Source organism: Podarcis muralis, chromosome 5 (assembly GCF_964188315.1).
Source record: "Podarcis muralis chromosome 5, rPodMur119.hap1.1, whole genome shotgun sequence".
Lineage (NCBI taxonomy): Eukaryota > Metazoa > Chordata > Lepidosauria > Squamata > Lacertidae > Podarcis > Podarcis muralis.
The window spans coordinates 68,816,808-68,836,237 of record NC_135659.1 but is presented as its reverse complement, the minus strand read 5'-3'; the positions used below and the strand labels follow the sequence as shown (position 1 = coordinate 68,836,237).

The following is a 19,430-nucleotide window of genomic DNA, read 5'->3' as shown; positions in this document are numbered from 1 at the left end:
TCCTTTCCTCTAGTTCCAGAATTGCTTTCTGAAAAATAACCATCACTTAAACATAGGCAGAATATAAGGTTCTAATTTATAAGCATGTAAACCACTGACGTCACTAAGAATGCCATCCTATGCAGTCTTATGAGGAAGAATGTCACAGTGAATACAGTGGAACTTTGCAAACCAAAAAGCATGCACAGAATTGGGTGTAATTTACAGTAGTCCAGATAAATAGGAGTCAGCATTAAATCCAAACATCACTATTGCAAACAACTTCAAGCAGGCTGTGGCAGCAAGGAAACCAGATGTGACATCCAGCAATGTGGAGTAACCTTTTTTTAACAGGTTTTCCCCCTCCAAAAATGAAGGGGAAATGTGTGTGCGTCCTATGGGGCGATTGCAGGCTTTCACTGAAGCCTGGAGAGCTAGAGGGGTCGGTGTGCACCAACCCCTCTCGCTCTCCAGGCTTCAGGAAGCTATCCACAAGCCTGGGGAGCCCAGCGGAAGTTCCCACCGGGCTCCCAAGGCTTCCGGATAACAGCCTGTTCTGGGTGCTGGGGTCGGAGGAAGCTTGGGCTTCCCCCGCCCCAGCCCCATGCCTGGGGGAAAAAAAATATTTTTCCCCCTTTATATCCCCACCCCCCAAAACTAGGTGCGCCCTATGGGCCGGTGCGCCCTATAGGGCGAAAAATATGGTATGTTATGAATTTGGTGCTTTGCAAGCCAACTGGGCTGAAATCCCTGCCAATCCATTTGTGATGCTGTAGTCTTTACTAAAAGTAGTTGCATCACCACACTGTATTATTGGGGCCTGAAAGACAATAAGAGGAGTCTTGGTAGAATGTCCACATGGTAGTCTGAATTCAGTAATCAGTACAAGATTGTCGGATTCATGATGGCACTTTGTAGCTATTCTAAACCATATACGTGGACTGGTATATAATAATAATAATAATAATAATATGGTAATAATTTATTTTTTGTACCTAGCCCATCTGACTGGGTTGCCCCAGCAACTCTGAGTGGCTTCCAAAATGATATTCAGAAACAGAACAACAGCAACAACACAACAGAACACCACACATTAAAAGCGTCCTGATACAGGGGTCCTTCAGATGTCCACGGAAGGTCATATAATTATTTATCTCTTTAACATCTTTTAGCATTCCACAGGGTGGGCATGGCTACTGAGAAGGTACTGCAACTTCCTCTGGTACAGGTTGCAATTCCTACACATTAGTTCTGGAACAGCAGGCTGGATGTGTGGGCAGGTATATATGTAAATTATTTGACTCTCATGAGTTAGGGGTGAAATGTGCCTAATACTAATTAATGTCTATTGTATTAAAATCCTGAAAAGCAACCAAACTCCCAACAACTTCCTAATGATCAACTGATTCATACTTAATAGAGAGACAGCTGCTGTTGATAGTTATTTCCATTCTCAATAGGGCAGCTCATACCACACCTGCATTTTCTCTTTTACAATGGGGGGGTCTTTCAAGAAGAGCTGTGCTATTCTATAAAACTTCACACACTTCCACTTCACTGCAGTGCTAATGAAAAGGAGTGAACTTTCATACCATTCAATTGATAGACTTGTTTCATTGCATACTTTATTTTACAGGTATATGCTCAACATACGGCATATACCTGGTCTGTGTCACTGAGCCTTTGGAGGATAAATAAGATGGAGGTGGTATCTTCCACCTTTGACCTCCAAGTTAACTAGTACAACATCAACATATATTTGAGCTCTGGGGAAATATCACAATGGTCTAGAACAGGGGTGTCAAACTCAAATTCATGGGGGGCCGCATCAGCAGTTTGGTCACCCTCAAAGGGCCGGTTGTATCTGTAGGACTTTATCAAAGTTATTTTTCCTTAGGCACTGGTGTGTGTTGTCTTGAGCCTATACACCATAGGCGCCGACTCCATGGGGCCTGAGGGGGCCTGAGCCCCCTCAAAAATTCATTTGGGGGGGCGGAGCCCCCCAATACTTGTTTGTTCCCTCCCCTCTGCCCCTCCTCCGGCCTCCCACCCCTATGTGTCTCTTTGCTGGGCCGGTTCTCTGCCTGCCGTCAGGTGCGACGGGGGAAGGAGGTGGTCGATTCTGCTGCTGTTGGAAACTGGCCAGGATGGGGAAGGGGGGAGCTCCTTCCCTCCTCCGCATCCCTCCGTGTAACTCTAGCCTGCCCAAAGAGCGCTTGCACAATGCAGCTGCCGCCGCTTCACCCCGGGCCAAGTGTTGCTCGGCTCCCACACAACAGCGCTCTCCTTTTCCCGCAGCGCCGGCCTGCGCAGTTGCAAAGCGGCACAAGTCGCTGCGCACTTCCCAAACTTTGCAGCCGCTGCTCCAAAAAGGCGTGCAACAAGGCAGCGCGGCTGTTGTGGAGGTGGATGCGCCGATGGGGCAGTCAGGCGCCCCACCACCACCCAAAAATTCCCCTCCTGCCCTGGATAGCCAGCAACCTCCCTCCCTCCCCTCCTGTCCACACACGAAAAGTGAAGCAGCAGCATCAGTTCCCTGGATCCACCGTACTAGCAGGAAGCAGGTGCGTGCAAAAAAAGCGCAAATCGCACAGTGGGGCCCCCCAATATTTTTTATAAGTCGGCGCCCCTGCTATACACTATTTAATATACCTATTCCAGTACGATTTTAAATAAGAATAGAAGAAGAAATAATAATGATTTTTTTAAAAGATGACGAGATGGGCTTCCAGGCAGACTGGAGCTCCATTGGGGAGGAGACAGGAGCCTGTCCCAACAGAGCAGAGCAGAAGCAAATGTTGCCTCCCCCCGCCCTGCTGCCACACTCAGGAGTCGGAGGATACGGAGCTGCAGTTTGAACAGCAGCAGTTTCTTCCTTGCAAGGGAGCCCCAGCTGCACTGCGGGCGCGGGTGGCCAGGATGTCCTGCTGGGGCCCCGAGCTGCTGCAATTGCTCCCGGGGAGGGGGCTATCCGCCAAGTCCTCCAGCCTGGAGAAAGCCGATGTGTTGGCGTGGGGAGGGGGGCAGTGTTTCGTAGCCAGGCTCCCGCAGCCAAGTTGCTGGCAGGCTCCCACTTTGCTCCAGCTGCCCAGATGCCAGCGCGGTCCTCTTCGGGGTGGGAGGCGCCCCTGCTTTGTGGTGTGGCACACCGCCCGCCCGCCCGCCCGGCTCCCTCCACCCCACTCTGCGCAGCTGAACCGGCAGCAGCTTCGCCTCTCCCAGCCCAGCCGGGGGGCGCCGCCTGCGGCAGGACCTGCGCCGGGTCCCCGCTCTCCACTCGCCTCTGCGGTTCCCTTACCCGCCTGCCGGCCCCGCTACCTACCCACCAGGGTGACCCCCAGCCAGCCCCTGGCCCCGCTGCCCGCGCCCCCAGCCATCTCCTTGCCAGCTGCAGCGCCGCAGTGGCCTCTTCTTGCGGCCTGAGCGAGTGAGTGAGCGGCATCCCAAGCGCGGCTCTCGCTCCCTGCCCTCTCTGCCAACCTCCGCGGCTCTCTCGGGCTCCAAAAGTTGCCGCGCGCGCGACCCGCCCCCTCGAGCAGCCGCGCCTGGGAGGCTTCGAGGGGCGGAGGCAGCCGGCTCCGAGCTCGGCTTTGCAGGACCGCCTCCTCCGCCCCCTCGAGCCCCGGACTGGACCGAGCGAGCAGAAAGCCTCTTTGCCCGGCCCACGAGGCAAGCGAAAGGTGCGGGACCGGCCGGTAGGCAGCGCCGATGGGGTGCGTCGGTTGGAGCCCTGTCTGCAAGCAGGCAGGGAAGGTTGTTTGCGTGGGTCACTTTTTAGAAAGGCAGAGAGCCTCCGCCGGAGTGCGGACCCTAAAATTTGGGTCGGGACCAGTAAAAAGGACGAGAAGCTCACTTCCTCGCCCTTGATGCCACGGGCCACATGACGAGGTCTCGCGGGCCGGATTCGGCCCGCGGGCCTTGTGTTTGACACCCGTGGTCTAGAAGCATTCCCTTTCCAGGCTTCCCATCAGGTTGGATACTGCTTTTAAGGGTTTGTGCCTGGTGTTGGACATTAGGGACAAAGTGGGACTGTTGTTGGGGTGCGGCCCACCCTTCTGCCCAATAGTCTACACCAGGCATCCCCAACCTGTGGCCCTCCAGAAGTTTTGGCCTACAACTCCCATGATCCCTAGCTAACAGGACCAGTGGTCAGGGATGGTGGTTATTGTAGTCCAAAACATCTGGAGGTCCAAAGGTTGGGGATGCCTGGTCCACACAAAAGAGAGGAATGACTATATTCAAAGCAAGCCAACATTCAACTCTGAAATACTGTAATTTAGACAGCATAGGTTTCATTCACAGGAACTTTCTAAATACATTATGGTCTCATGATTTCTACTTTTCAAAAAGAAATATGAAAAGAAACATTTCATCAGTAGGCTTAGCCTAATTTCATTATTTCCCTTAAAATTAAAATAAATGGATAAATGATTTCCCTCTCATTTGCAGTTAATTTTCCCCAAGACATACAAAGCTACTCGGGACAGACTTAAGTAGCCTTGTTTATAGCAGACAAACCACTCCACCGTAGACTTGCAGCTACTGAACACTTTGAAATGCTTTGCTCGGTACTGGCCATCATCCAAGAACATAGACTGGGCTACAGAGGCTATTAGTCTGACACAGTACATCAGGTTGAATGTCTGAGGTAGAGAAGACTCGCCCAACTTCCACAAATTATGTTCGGAAACATTAACTGAACTATCTTTTTCTGTTTCCCATCCATCATTTGGACTTCAATTCCCATCCAACTGTAATGAGCTGGATAGGAAAGGGTTCAGCAACAGCAATTCTAAGTTTAAGTTATAATTTATTCACAGGCAGCAATGAAGACCAACACAACCTTACTTTATATGACATACTTTTAGACTTGTGTGCAATTTTTACAATAACATTCTGCCCCGAAATGATAGGTGCCTTTAAACAGAACTAGCCAGGTGCCACTTAGCTTTATTTTGGCTTTAAAGTTCAGCAATTTTAAGTTCAGCATCAGGATGATTGCAAAATAGCATGGAAAACTTACTTTCTACACCTATGAGTGAGCATAAGCTTGAACAAAACATGGGAACGTACTCAGGTACACACATATGAAATAATAGTGTAAAGGGAAAAAAAGATCCCATATATCAGAATTCTATTTACTGTGCTCCTCATATTCTGGTTGATCACGAGCCCTAAATTACACTTAAATACATAAATAGCTTTCAGTTTAGGACTGCTATAGATCAGCAACTTCAATGAATTTTCTGTCATTTTTTCCTCACTTCTTACTAGTCTGCCAACTGTGTTTCCTGCAGGGGAAACAGGTCTACAATCCACTTCTGAGCACAGGGATCTTTATTAGAAAGCTAGTAAATCAAAGGTATGTCCCCACCATTTTTCATAATTAAATGTTTTATCTTATCATAATCTAAAAATTGCCTTTTCTCCCACACTGCACATAAGCCAGGATGAAAGCTTTCCAAGTGCTATACAGCCTCTCTGCTAGGAAATAAAATAACATGAAAAATGCCCTTCTAGGCAGTGCTCTCTGGATTCCCAAAAAAGGAATTGTGCATCACAACTGTTCTATTTACAAAAATAGTTAAAAGCACAACATGTTACTGTTCACTATTTGTTGCTCTTCCATATTAGTCTGCTAGAGGCTCACCTAACATTACTACCAAGCAAACTCCATTGCTTCAAAGGAACTTGTAGCAGTGTCTGACTGGGGCATACCTCACCATATTAGGTAGTTCGATCCCAGAAAACAAAAAGCTACTGCAGGCACACATAAAAGACTTTGCTCTTGGAGAACACCATGACAGTAAAGCAGAGAAATGAATGGAAGATTTTATGGAAGGTCTGTAGGAGTAGCAGTGTGATGGGGCGGCGGCGGGGGGGGGGGGGGCTTTCCGCTAAACTGTTAAGTGTATGATGAGAACAGAAGGTGTAGCACTTTTGTAACAAAGCAAGTGTTAAATATACAAGAGATCAGCACAAGTCTGCGACTCACCTTTAAAGCTGAAATATTAGCATAGATATTTCACTGAATTCTCAAAAAGAACTAGAAAAACACCAAGTTTAAGATCGTGAATTTGAACCAATCAGGTGATCAGCAACTCACGCCACGGGACAGGTGAATTCCAACTACATAATTTCCAAAGACATCCAGTTTCAGTTTGTATTCCTAGCATGTTCTTTACTGCAAGTACAGGAAACATGTAACCCTCCACAGACTGCTTGCCTCCAACTCCCATCAGTCCATGTTAGCATGGCTAATGGTCAGGAATGCTGGGAGCTGGAGTTCAACAACATTTGGGGGATGAACCCATCTCTGCTTTAGCAGGTGGATGCTCTACAAATTTTATGTCACCTGTTGCAACCACAGAATTATAAACTGGATTGGATCAAGCATTGCACAAGCAGAAGGTCACATGTGCAACTTTTCCACATTTTTGAAACGAGCCGTTACAGATTTACATTTTTAGTGTGTTTACCTTTAATAGATTAAGTTAAATTTACTTTTCATAACAGCCTCAATGTAGCATTTTTTTACACACAGACAAACCACCCTCAAGTCAAGCCAGCTTCTGAGCATGTGCTAGTACTTAGCTTTCTGTCCATCTGGCAGGCTTCTAACAGTACATATAATTCCATGTGAGGTTCACACAAGATCAACATCTGGCCAAATTATTACAGTTAGAGGAAAAAATTCAAAATGAGTCCCAACCCAAAAAAAAATAAAAAATGATTTCAGCAAGACTACCCAACTGTTGTTTATTTATCTCACTTCTAACATCAAATATCTTTGAAAAGCTTATTTGAAGGAAGAAATGCTGCACTATTATTTGTTTTAAGAGAAGCAATTTTCAGTCCAAATTTATTAAGAATCCCAATTCCTCTTACTGGAAGTTCTTACATAAAGTTATTAGTTTCTCACTTCATACTTTGATAGCTGCAGAACATGCTCCCTCTAGTGGCAATCTGCTATGCGATTTGGTCATTCAGTGATGTCCTAAATCATTAAATCATATCAAAATCATTTTTGGCAGAGCCAGCAGTGCTTATGAAAACATGACATCAGATAACTTTCCAAAAGTGCCCCTGCATTTCTTCCTAATACATTTGCACTGCTTTGATACTATTCCCTGCAGCATCTTCCATGTCCTTTGCTCTGACAACCTCATTGTGCCCATCCTTCCATTTAATGTGGTTGGCTGCAGCAGCCTATGAGATTTTTGTCAATGATGTCACGATGGTCTGATGAAACACCATCATGGATGTTCATGAACAAAACCATGTGTGACTATAGCCAAATGGATTAATGGCAGTCTGGGCAGATGAAGCCAAGAACCATAAGCATGACTAAGTGATCTTGCGACACAAAAGAGCACAGATAATTTTTATCAATTCCAACTTTGAAACTGTCCTCTCACTAAACACAACAGGTACAACTAAAGTGAGAGTAATGTGAAGTACTACACATAAATTGATATAAATACCTTGACTATTACACTTATGAAGCTCTGCATTATTCTAAAACGGTAAAGGTACCCCTGACCGTTAGGTCCAGTCATGGACGACTTTGGGGTTGTGGCGCTCATCTCACTTTACTGGCCGAGGGAGCCCACATTTGTCTCTTCCGCAGACAGTTTCTGGGTCATGTGGCCATCATGACTAAGCTGCTTCTGGCGAACCAGAGCAGTGCACGGAAATGCCGTTTACCTTCCTGCCGGAGCGGTAACTATCTACTTGCACTTTGTCATGCTTTCGAACTGCTAGGTGGGCAGGACCAGGGACCGAGCAATGGGAGCTCACCCCATCGCGGAGATTCGAACCACTGACCTTCTGATCAGCAAGCCCTAGGCTCTGTGGTTTAGACCACAGCGCCACCTGCGTCCCTGTGCATTTTTCTGGAGATTGATTATATAACACACACAAAAAAAAATCATGATCTGAGACAGCAACTCTGCTGAATCATTCTCTCTCTCTCAAGGAGCAAAAATACATCCTTGCAGTCCTTTCCAATGTCATCATCTTCCATTTTAGCCAAATATTTAACATCAACTATCAATTCATACTTTTCCTTCAACTGCAACATTTGCTTAAACCTGTTACTTAGGTGAGCAATTGTTTCATCTACCATAACATTAAATAATGCTGTGCAAAATTTAGCTGTAGGATCAAGAATGAGGTCATCTGTTCTTTGGCCTAGTGAAAGTCTGCATTTCTTTCTCACATGTTGCTCAGGGAATGTTATCTCCACTACTGATGGGGATGGGCCTGGCTTAAGTGGAGAATGGCCCTCTGCCAGTGATTTTACAGAAAAGAGCATGCTTGCCTATAATGCTGCTGAAAGAAAGCATAATGAGACTGACAGACTATAAAAGAGGCAGGCAGAATTTTGTACAATAATTTGAGGACACCTAAATTCTATCAAAGGGGGGAAAGTTACAGCCATCTTGGGATTTCCCTTATTAGTAAGTAGGGGAGGCACAAAGCTTCACTTTTTCCAAACTGGAATTTGGATTATGACACAACCAGTCAGTCTCCAAAGCATTTCAGATCAAGTCTTGTATATTTCTGAAGCACTGAATTGTGGTTCAAACCTAACTTGGTGGTCAATGCGCACCTCGAATTTTAGCACAAACCTAAGTACCTTTTCTCTTGCTTTTGACACACTGAACACACTGAAAAATATCCTACAGTCCAATGAACAAGAAAAAGAGCTACAGAATTTTATTACTTTAAAGTAATGATAATGCAACAAGAAGAGAATACTAGGCCTATTGCTAGATTCAGGTACAAACTCCAGAAAAACATTTCAAAGCGCACTTTCACGTACATATTCTCAAAATGCAAATGAACTGAGAACTATCCTGTGGCCAAAGATTCATAAGAACGAACAAATACACATATATGCTTTAGATTGTTCACTTACCCTGTCCTCTTTCACTTCTTCAGTACCATCCATCTCATCATCCTAGGAAATCAAAAGGAGGGGGAAAGAAATCATACCATGAACATTTCAAATGAAGCACTGGTTTCCTATATATTTGTAGTAAGAAAGGTTTAGGTAGCAAGACACAATACTTTAAGATATCTATCTATACAAAATATCTTAACAAAAAGTAGAAGACTATACAGTTTGGAAGCTTCTAATAATTAATCCTTGAAACCATGCACCACCAGATAAATTACTGCTTCAGTCAAACAGAACAGAAAAACAGTGAGTTTCATCATCATGGGATGCAATCATGTTCCCTAAAAGTAACTTGCTTTTTAGAAAAGAAAGAAATAAAGTATTTGAAAAATATTACAAGCAGGGTCAATTCAGATATTGACAGTGCCTTCACACCACAGTAAACTATGGTTAGCGCGTGAGTTACAGCAAAACTTCAGGTTCATGAGCAGCCTCATGCAACTGGAGGGAATTTGTTGAAGGTCACTTTCATTTTTAAAGAATGTATTCCATTTTGTGCGCCTTATGTACTGTACTGAACTGATCTGAGCATTAAAATATTTAGCAGAACAAGAGCTGGGAGTCTGAGGGCCAGGACAGTGATTGCTGACTCATTTACATTTTAAATAGCATTGAAGCAGTATTCTCATTTTCACAGATGGATCTTGCACTTCCAGTTTAGATTTTGCCTCCCTAGCAATTGGTATGTGCAACTTGGTTAATTTTTCATCCGCCTTCAATTCCACCAGGAATGTCATTACTTACATCCTTTGTAAAGAAAGAGATCCCTGTGCCTCTTCGTCTCTCTTTCGGCCGCCTCCTCTCTCTAACCGACTGCTTGTTTGAAGTTCTGTCATCCAAATCCTGATCTTCATATTCTGTCCAAAGAAATATAGTTTTAGCTATAAATAGCCTGGTAAATTGATTTACCAATACCATGGAAACATTTTCAAATTAAGGCAAATTAATACCAACATAAAGATTTCCATTCTAAACACCTAACAATTTATATTTATTTTTTTTAATTTCAAAGACCAAGCAGTGGATCCTCCCTAAAGCAGATATACTTTAATATGATGCGAAGCCATTAGCTCAAAGAAACATTCAACTGAGATTAACATGATTCTTCAGGAGGGGCTCAAATTCCTAGAGGTGTTATTTCATTGCTTTTTTTAATTTAAAAAATGTTTTTATTAAAAGATTTTCCATAAGTAACAAGAGTACATTCAGTGTCTCTATTTTCAAATCATATTTTCATACCCATCAATTACTGTCAATTTGAGACATTTATGTTGAAGGCAATGAGGGGGTAAGAGAAGTGGGGGGGGGGGGGAGAGGGAAGAAAGTAAAGGAGAAGGGGGGTGAGAGAGACTAAACTTTCCTTCTTCACAGAGTATACGAGTGGTGCTTTTTTTGTCAGCATCATGTGGATAGGTGTCTTATTTTTGCTGGTGGAGTGAGAGATCAGAGGGCCCAGGGCATGGTGGGTTGCAGTTGATACTGGCTTTGTTAACCCAGACAAAGAAGATTCAGCATTCCAAATACTATATATTGTAATATATTGTACTATATATTAAGGGTGAAGAAGCTTTCCTTGGGTATTCTTCAATTTTCTTGGTCAAGTATGAAGTATAGTATTACACAGTCACTATCTGGTACAAAAACAAACTCAAAAGATTTGTACAATATTGTAATTACAATAGTAAATACCATTTTTCTCCATGTCAGCAGCAGATGTGCCTTGGAAGTCTGATGGGTTCACAGAATCAGAAGATACAGATCTACTTGTCCTGGGAAGGTGAGAACTTGAATAAAGATAAGGAGCTAATGAAGGAGAGATGGGGCTTGTGGGTTTGTCTTGCTGCGCCGAGCCCCTCAATCGTTGACCAACAGACTGAAAGACAAATGAGCAGAATTAATGACTTAATAAGAAGATATTTAACAGCAAGCAAAGTACAAGTTTTCTCCTCAATCTTTAATCATACTCTATTAATGGAGTTAGACTATAGAAAGGTTCATTCCATTCTGATTTAGGGTGGCTATAAAGAACAAGAATGATCATTTGAGACAGGAGACAAAGGTTATTTTACTTATAATAATGATAGTGTGGGGAAAAAGGGTTAAAAATCTATCTTTGTTCATAATGATTTCAGAGAAGCAAAAACATAGATCATCTAGAGTCTAGGGGTGAAGACACCCCCCCCCCCCGACTGCAACACATCTTTGTACTGTCACCCTGTCACCTTGTGGTCAAAATCTGTATGTATCCCAACCTTGTGAATGATTCCACGTGTGTTTAGACGTGGATTAGCAAATTCAGGAAACCTAGTTTGAGTCATGCCCAACAAGAACCATACCTACAATCTAAATGCAAGAGAAACAATTTAAAAGCCTACAGATATGAGCACATCTCCAAAGCTATCATAAAAATTGCCTTGTGGTTTAAGGGAAAAAGAAAAAAATGACTGTATGGTCAGAGAATCTACATTAGGTAGTATCATCTCACAGTTGTAGACAAAGATGAAAATCATTTGTCAGTTAATAATATTACAACCCTTTAAAGTCTGTATGGAAACTATTTAAAATGGCATTTATTAAGTTCTGTCATCTAGACATGCCCTTCAAATGTTAATAAAACAACAACACTGCTAATACAGCTTTCTGATTAGTTACAGTTCAAGTATTTGGAAAGAACAAATATTCATTTTGAACACTCAGCATGATTTTCTCATTGCACTTTGTATTCCTTTACACTTATAGGTTTTCCTTACTGTTGGGCATAATAAATGAATGGTGAAGTGGAAAGCAAAGCAACATCTGACAGCTACAGTGCTTGCATTCAAAAAGTGGATCCAATCTTCCCTAATACCTTTAAAGCAGAATAATTAAAAACCTGATGCTCATCTCAAGCCATAAAAACATTTTGAAAAAAGGTAGCTGGACACAGAATCATAGAGTTGGAAGGGACTGAGGATTGTCTAGTCCAAGCCCCTGTAATGCAGGAATATGCAGCTGTCTCATACAGGGATCAAACCTGTAACTTTGGCATTACTACAATAGTTTTACTCACCTCTTCATCCAAGTTTCTGTTCCACCGTGAGCGGGTCTCCCCAGGTTCCCTTGCTGCAGTCTGTGCCTGCCTCTCACGGTCTCCCTCAGTTGCTTCAGTTCTTTCCAATTTTTCACTTGGCTGTTCGGGCCGCTCTGTCCGAGATCGGCTAAAGGTTTTCTCTGCCTCCTGAAGATCTGTAAGTGTTACACCCTGGGAAATGGGAGAAAGTCAAGTCTATTATACCTATACAGTGGAACCTCGAGTTGCAGACGTAATCCATCCCGGAGGCACGTCCACAACTTGAAGCGTTCGCATCCAGAAATGCCACGTCTGCGCACGCACACAGCACGATTTAGCGCTTCTGTGCATGAGCAAGCGGCAAAACCTGGAAGTAAACTTTCTGGTACTTCCGGGTTGCTGCGGGACACAACTTGAAAAGTAACCATGAAGCAGACGCAACATGATGTATGACTGTATTTGTTAACATTACACCTCTTACACTGAATCCACAGCTCAACACAAATTATATTACCTTTTCCACAAAGCCCAAGCTCAGCCAATTTCTAATTATAGGTCAGACCCAGAGGCATGAAAGTTAGCAATCACCACTTTAATATATCAATCAGCTTAAAAGAAGGAAGAAATGATAAATACAGAATCACAAACATCAGTGGTTGATAATGTCATTGTATAGCAGGTACGGAGATGTTTTTAAGAGAGAACATTACAATGCAACATTGCTACCCATGGACAACGCTTTCCTTGAGCATTCTTCCATTAAGAAAAAAAAAATCATAATCTCCTTTTACAGGAGCTTTTACAGACCAATTTATTTGTCTCTCAAATGTATAATATGGAAGTAATTCCCTTCTTTGGAGATTCACAGGTGTGTGATCTTGGATGTCTTCCAGAAATAATGCAACTTCATTCAAAAGGAGAACTCAGCAATGAAGTGTGAGTGGGGAAGTGTTAGGCATCTTCACGGGATGCATTAAATAATTCTACTTATATAATTATTTTTTAAATAGCCCAACATCTAACAGGCCATAAAGAGTTATTGTTCCATACCTGTGTAGATCTACGAGTCTGGCGAGCTTGCCTGGATCGTGCCTTTCTTAGAGATTCTGCTTCTTCATCCCGGACAGGAGTCAGATATGACCTAAAAGAAAGGGACAGAATGGATTTTTATATATATTTATATATATAAATGTGTGTGTGTGTGTGTGTGTGTGTGTGTGTATAGGCAAATTAAGATTTTATGCCTTTTCATATAGGTTGTTTTGTTCACGTATCCAAGTTCCTCACATGCATAGAAGAAACCTACTAACAATACCACCTTATAACTAAGTTATTTCAAGATGATTGATTTATATCAGCTGTTTTATTTGGGCATAGCCGCCCACAGTTATGCAACTCTGTCTTACACTGAGATAACCAAAACGGAATTAAAATTTAGAATTCATGTCTAGGGTTAGAAGGAATCCTGCTGTCTTCTAAAATTTCAAAAAGAAATAATCCCAGTGGGAGTCTAATCCTACAAGCAGTGGCACAGAACACTTTTGAACAAGTTCAAAAGCATGGGTCCCAGTACTGACAGGACTCCACGTAAGCTCTTATATGGCACATAATCAATTATTTTAGTTTATAATTGAGTTGTACAAGAGAGCTAGATCAAATATGCATTTGGATTGAAAATTTATTTGAATTAGAAATGCACAGAAGGGTCTCATCAATAAACCATTAAGTATGCTGTGGAAATCAAGCCAAAGCCATTGTTTTCAAAATTAGCACCTCCATGATATTCTGGTCATACTCTTGTGTAACTCAAATAGCAGAGACACAAAAAAGTAATGAAGAAGTGCTTGATTCTCTACATCTGCACCCTGCTTGCATGGGTCTCTCTCCCCCTCCAAAAATAAGCCTGAAAAAAGTGAAGTGTGCAGCTGTAGAAATGGGAGATGAATGGAGTGAAAACCTTTCAGTGGAATGCACAAGTGATCTACCCTTCCACATTAAAACATGATTTGTTTGTTTTTAATATGGTTTAGTGTAATGTGCAAACTGGGTCTGTGTAACAGCGTAGGATGTAGAATTTTAGGCATGAAGGCAGTTGTTAATGCTCACTAAAGGCACTATACATGCAAGTCTTTGCCAACCTGGTGCCCATGAGATGTTTTGCACTACAGGACTCATCAGTCTCAGCCAGCATGGACGATGGCCAGGGAGTATTGGAGCTGTAGTCCAAAACATCTGGAAGACACCAGGATTTGGCACAGGCTGCTATACATGCAACCATTCCAGGTGGTCATCACACACAAAAAACTCGAACTAAAACTGAGTGCACAGGTTTGCGTACTTCCTCCTCCCTCTCAATCTCTTTTCATTTTGTGTTATCTTTTAGTGTGTAAGCCTGAAAGCTGTTATTATTTATTTACTATATTAATATTCATATTTGCAAGTCACTCTGAAAACTGTTTTTCCAGCTGAAGAATAGAGTAAAAATACTATAAACAGTCACATACCCCTCTGGAACTTTCTTCTCTATTAGGACCACTTACTTTAAAGGAAAGGACTGGGGCTGTGGTGTTTTTACTGTAACAATCTGTATGTGATCTTGTATATGAAGTAATCCCTATCAAGTTAATTGGGATTTATGCACAGGTAAGTGTGCACAGGTTTGCATCCTTTAAAGGAAATGTGTAGGCTAGAAAGGTATAAGCCACAGAGAGGATGTGCCAGTTTCCACACAACAGAGACTAGCAGGAGGAGCCCAGCTGACCTAGTCCAGAAAGCAAAACCCAGATACTATGGTGGTGCTTTTACTCAATTCTGGTTTAGCTCTTCCAAAGAGAACAGACAGTCCATGTCTAATTAGCCAAGGTACATTTAATAAGATGAGACTGAAATGTGCTGAACAAGAAGCAGTCATATCCACAAAGCAACAGTCTTCCATATTCTTGTTCACAAAGGACAGCTGGTATCATGGCAAATTCATTGCCATCTGAAAAAGATTTCCTGATTCACCAGAGAGATGCCAACCTTTTACAAAGAACTGACTTTAAAAACAACTTTAAAAAAGAAAAGAAAAACTGGAAAGTAACCACCTCACATGGGTCAAAAAAAATGGGAAAAACTAATATTTGCAAGGCATAAAGATTAGCCACATATGATTTGATGAGGGCTGGTGTCAAGGATCAACATGAATCAAGGGTCACACGTCAGTAGAGGAACCACTGGACCTGCTACAATGAAAAAATACATTCAGTGAGGGAGGGTGGTCCATGGAGGTTGCCTTGCCCAAAGGCCCTCCAAAACCTGGAGCTGACACTGGCTTCAAGCACACTTTACTTACATGCACTGTGCATAAAATTATTTAAACTGTAAATCTACACTGTATGGCTAAACTGATTTTGTGGAAGAATATAACAAAGGTAAAGTGATAAAGCTCCACCCTGACTACTCCCCTTCATGACTCAAGCTGCGCACACAACATAGATTTTAAGAACCTTTACCACCACTGCCATCCTGGGAACTGTGGCTTACCCCTAGCAAGTTACAAATCCCAGCACCCTTAAACTACAGTTCACAGGATTCTTAGAGGGGATATCTATGTACATCTCATAGTCCAACAGCAGGCAAGGAAGATACAACAGTTTTAACCAAATTCTCTATTAGTCTTCAGTGAAAATATACATAAATGCTCTCTGTTAAGAGCAGAATTCTTCAAGTACACCCAGCCTAAACGAACATTAGCAAACACAGAAATACATTCAGTTAGTATCTGAGGCAAGAGTGGAATAAAGCAGACTCTAGAGAAAGGCAGCTTTACCTGATTTTAAAGCCACTTTTCTGGGTACAAACTGTAAGTCATTCCTAGCACATAAACTCCTTCTCTTGGGCAGTTCTCTTAAAGTCCAGCACAAGCTAAGCCTATAAGTGTTTAGTAAGTAAAGTTAGGTGTTGGTCTACTTTAATCTGCACAGCTTTTTGTTTTTGCACTAAGCACAAATATGTAACAATCTGAGCCAATAAGAACTCCCACCTTGAACTATGTCAGGAAGTCCCTCCAGGAGCTGAAACCCTTTCACGTATACCTGCTCAGTTACTCCACAGGTCGCCAGGCTTTCTCCGGTAAGACGCAAGCCCTCACCCTGACCTCTTGCACATAAAAATGCAGTCTGATGCCTGATAAAGCAACAACAACCTTTCCTCTTCCCAACAAGGAAAATCAAACAGCAGGCAGAATTCCTGCCCCTCCTACATCATCACACCAGCACTGGTAGCTCTTTGTATAAAAGAACGACTTTATCGCAAACTATAAATGCATGGCTGATAAGCACTTTTAGTAGCAGGTGTTGGCTGACTGGTTCCTTCTTTAAGAGAGCCTTTGCCCTCCTTTCCTAACACAGTGCCAAGTATGCGGCATGGAAGGGGAAATAGTATCTTAAGTACTTTATTCGTGTAGGAATCTGTCAGAGCCTTGCAAAATTGTTCTGGTAAATGAAGTGCTTCAATATGAAATAATTCCTCATTTTGACAAAAAACAGAATCAGCAACTGTTTAAGACCTCTGATGTGTGTGTTTATTATGCATGCACACTTGTGCAAGAGAGATATGAAGGGTGCCGTGGTATGAACTTACAACTGTACCAAACCGATTAACCTGCCACATAATCACCATTTCATATAAGACCAGGAGTCACCACACAACGCATATAGTTCTGACAGCAATGATAACTGAACTCAGCAGCCTTGAGATACTTGTTACAGCCTGCATGCTATTTTAAACAAGGGCTCTGAACAACCTTTTGACTTACAGATAGAGTAGCCCCCTGAAAACCCTTTGGAGTTATGTAAGTATCTGAGATGAGGTTTTCCTAACACTTTCAGAAGGTTATCTTCCTCTGTCCTGATTTTCTACAATTGAATACCAACAACTGCATAAATTGTGCACAACACTCTTAGAATAATCAAATATTGATTATTGTCCCAAATATTTTAATTGCACGAGGATAAAGCAGACTGGGCCATGTTGGTATCAAGAAATAAGCATGAAAGGTAAGATAAAGCAAGAACAGTTTGAAATATGTTCACGCAAGATTCTGAAGTATGGGAGAGCTAATGGCAGATTCATAGTTACACAAGAAAAATGATTTCAAACAACCAAGTTCTACCAAGGCAAGCTACCTTTGTCAAATAAAAAGATGAAGCAACACTGCAAATTTATTTTTATTTGTGAAGCATTGATATCGTAGTGATTTTAGTGGGGTGGTATTGCTTGTCATTTATTATCTCTGTTAAGCTTGCTTGTGATTCTGGTTTTTATTATTATATTATTATTATTTTATAAATGTTTTGTTCTGTTTATGTCAGAGGAAGGGTAGGATACAAACCGACAAACAAATAAATAAATGAAACTTGTATCCTGTACATGGAGTGTCTTCAACCAATATGAATCTGCATCTCATGTGTGGTTTTTTCCATCCAATATGAATCTGATTTCATAGTAATTTCCATTCTTAGTAGAAAAGAATGGAGATTCACTCTATCAGGTAGCCTGCTTGTAGGAATGATTCAGAGAAATCTAGATTCCAGGAAATAGTTACTAGTCAAATAACTTCTTCCGAAATCCAGATAATTTGGGCAGTCAGTAAGAATTTCATGAAGATTCCTTGGCTTCATTCATGGGTCATTGTTTAGATTATACTGTTTGGTCACTTACTGGGATCTACAGGCCTGGTGGAAATCTTCCCTTAACTCTCTCCCCATCCACACCTATAGAGTCATGCAATTTTTATTTTTATTTCTTCTTGTGTCAGTCCCACCACTTTTCCATGCACACTGCCTGCGTGATTCCCTGTTCTCTCTCATATTTCCCATCTCCATCTTTCTTTCTTGACGGCTAACGTATGTGCTGCTCTTGGGGAGATATCATAATCTTATTATTGTGCTACTTTGTTATATGGACAGAGAATATGCAATTTCTTTTTACAAATAAAAAAAACAAACGGCCAAAGGCAGACAGAAGAACATCTACAAAATATGTGTGTCTGACCTTCAGAACTAAGGCTTCTCTTTCCTGGAGGTTCACGTGCTATATTATAAATGTTTGCCAGAGTAGGCCCAAGTGCAGGTACAATCTCTAAACGGTAGGTGGTGCCCCAAAACACAGAAAGCAACTAGGCTGAGATTTCAGAAACAGCTCTTTGACAATTAGTACAATACCCATCCATGGAGCATTTGAAATAGGAAGTGATTGCTCTTATCAAGCACTTCCTTAGAAATAAACACTTTCCCTTCATTCATAACTTAGTAAATCATAGCTAATCAGTGCAAACACTAGAAACGGGCAGCAATTCTGCACATAGTCTATGGTGGAATTTAGCAGAACAATTGAAACTATTCAAACAGTGACATCAAATGGTACAATAACCTATGTTTTCTGGAGCCCATGTACATCAACTTCTACAGGCACCTAGTATAGCAGCTACTCTACCGCCACTAGCAAGGCTGTGGTCAATTCCTCTAATGTACATACTTCTTTGAAAAGTAGTACAGTGGTACCTCGTGTTACATACGCTTCAGGTTACATACGCTTCAGGTTACAGACTCCACTAACCCAGAAATAGTACCTCGGGTTAAGAACTTTGCTTCAGGATGAGACAGAAATCGTGCTCCGGCAGCGCGGCAGCAGTGGGAGGCCCCATTAGCTAAAGTGGTGCTTCAGGTTAAGAACAGTTTCAGGTTAAGTATGGACCTCTGGAATGAATTAAGTACTTAACCCGAGGTACCACTGTACTCACTATTTAAGAGGATATGCTTAACTTACCAAGCCATTTTTTAAAAAAATGTGAATGTTCTCAAAAAAGAAAAAGAAGAAACACAAAATATATGAGGGGGAGGGAATACAAAAACAAATATAATGACTAACCACTTGTTTTGCAGTTCTTGGCCTTCATACAATAATATATAATCTTTAAATTAAATAATCTTATTTGCAAAATTAAATCATGTCTATACCCCTCCTTCCCACCAAGCCATACAAGCTTAACTCAAAGCTCAAGATTGCAACAAAAGGGGGAAACTCCTCCTATGAAAAATGGAAGCCTTATGTAAACAGCTGAGAGAAAATAATGACAACAGCAAAAGCAGAATTATTGTTAATAATGTCAAGGACTTTGAAAGTCAACAAAGCACAAATCAGCAGCAAGGTTCTCTCTTACTGACAGTTGTCCACAGCACAGCACTGACATCAATGAAGTCCATGCAATCACTATCTATTCAGAAACTGGCTAGGTAAAGGTCTCGTTTTCGGAAGGTAAACAGTTTAGTTTGATTTTTCCATAAGTATTACAAAATTATAGTTACATTATAAAAAAGAAATGGACATCAGTCACATATTTGTTCCGGCAATGGATGATTTATTTGATCTCCCCTGGTTAATCTAAAAAATTGC

At 41.9% G+C, this 19,430-nt stretch overlaps 1 protein-coding gene across 12 annotated transcripts in view; it reads right to left on the bottom strand.

The window, feature by feature from the left end:
* The window catches only part of PPP1R12B (protein phosphatase 1 regulatory subunit 12B), a 102,727-nt gene that overhangs the window by 41,975 nt on the left and 41,322 nt on the right, over nucleotides 1–19,430 (bottom strand). For all 12 annotated transcript variants that reach the window (XM_077929094.1, XM_077929095.1, XM_028734641.2 and 9 more), the window contains 5 exons: nucleotides 13,044–13,134; nucleotides 11,994–12,185; nucleotides 10,634–10,817; nucleotides 9,689–9,801; nucleotides 8,903–8,944 (listed from right to left, as the gene is read on the bottom strand). In XM_077929094.1, coding sequence (XP_077785220.1) covers nucleotides 8,903–8,944; nucleotides 9,689–9,801; nucleotides 10,634–10,817; nucleotides 11,994–12,185; nucleotides 13,044–13,134 — 622 coding nt within the window. The remainder of the gene's footprint in view (nucleotides 1–8,902; nucleotides 8,945–9,688; nucleotides 9,802–10,633; nucleotides 10,818–11,993; nucleotides 12,186–13,043; nucleotides 13,135–19,430) is intronic.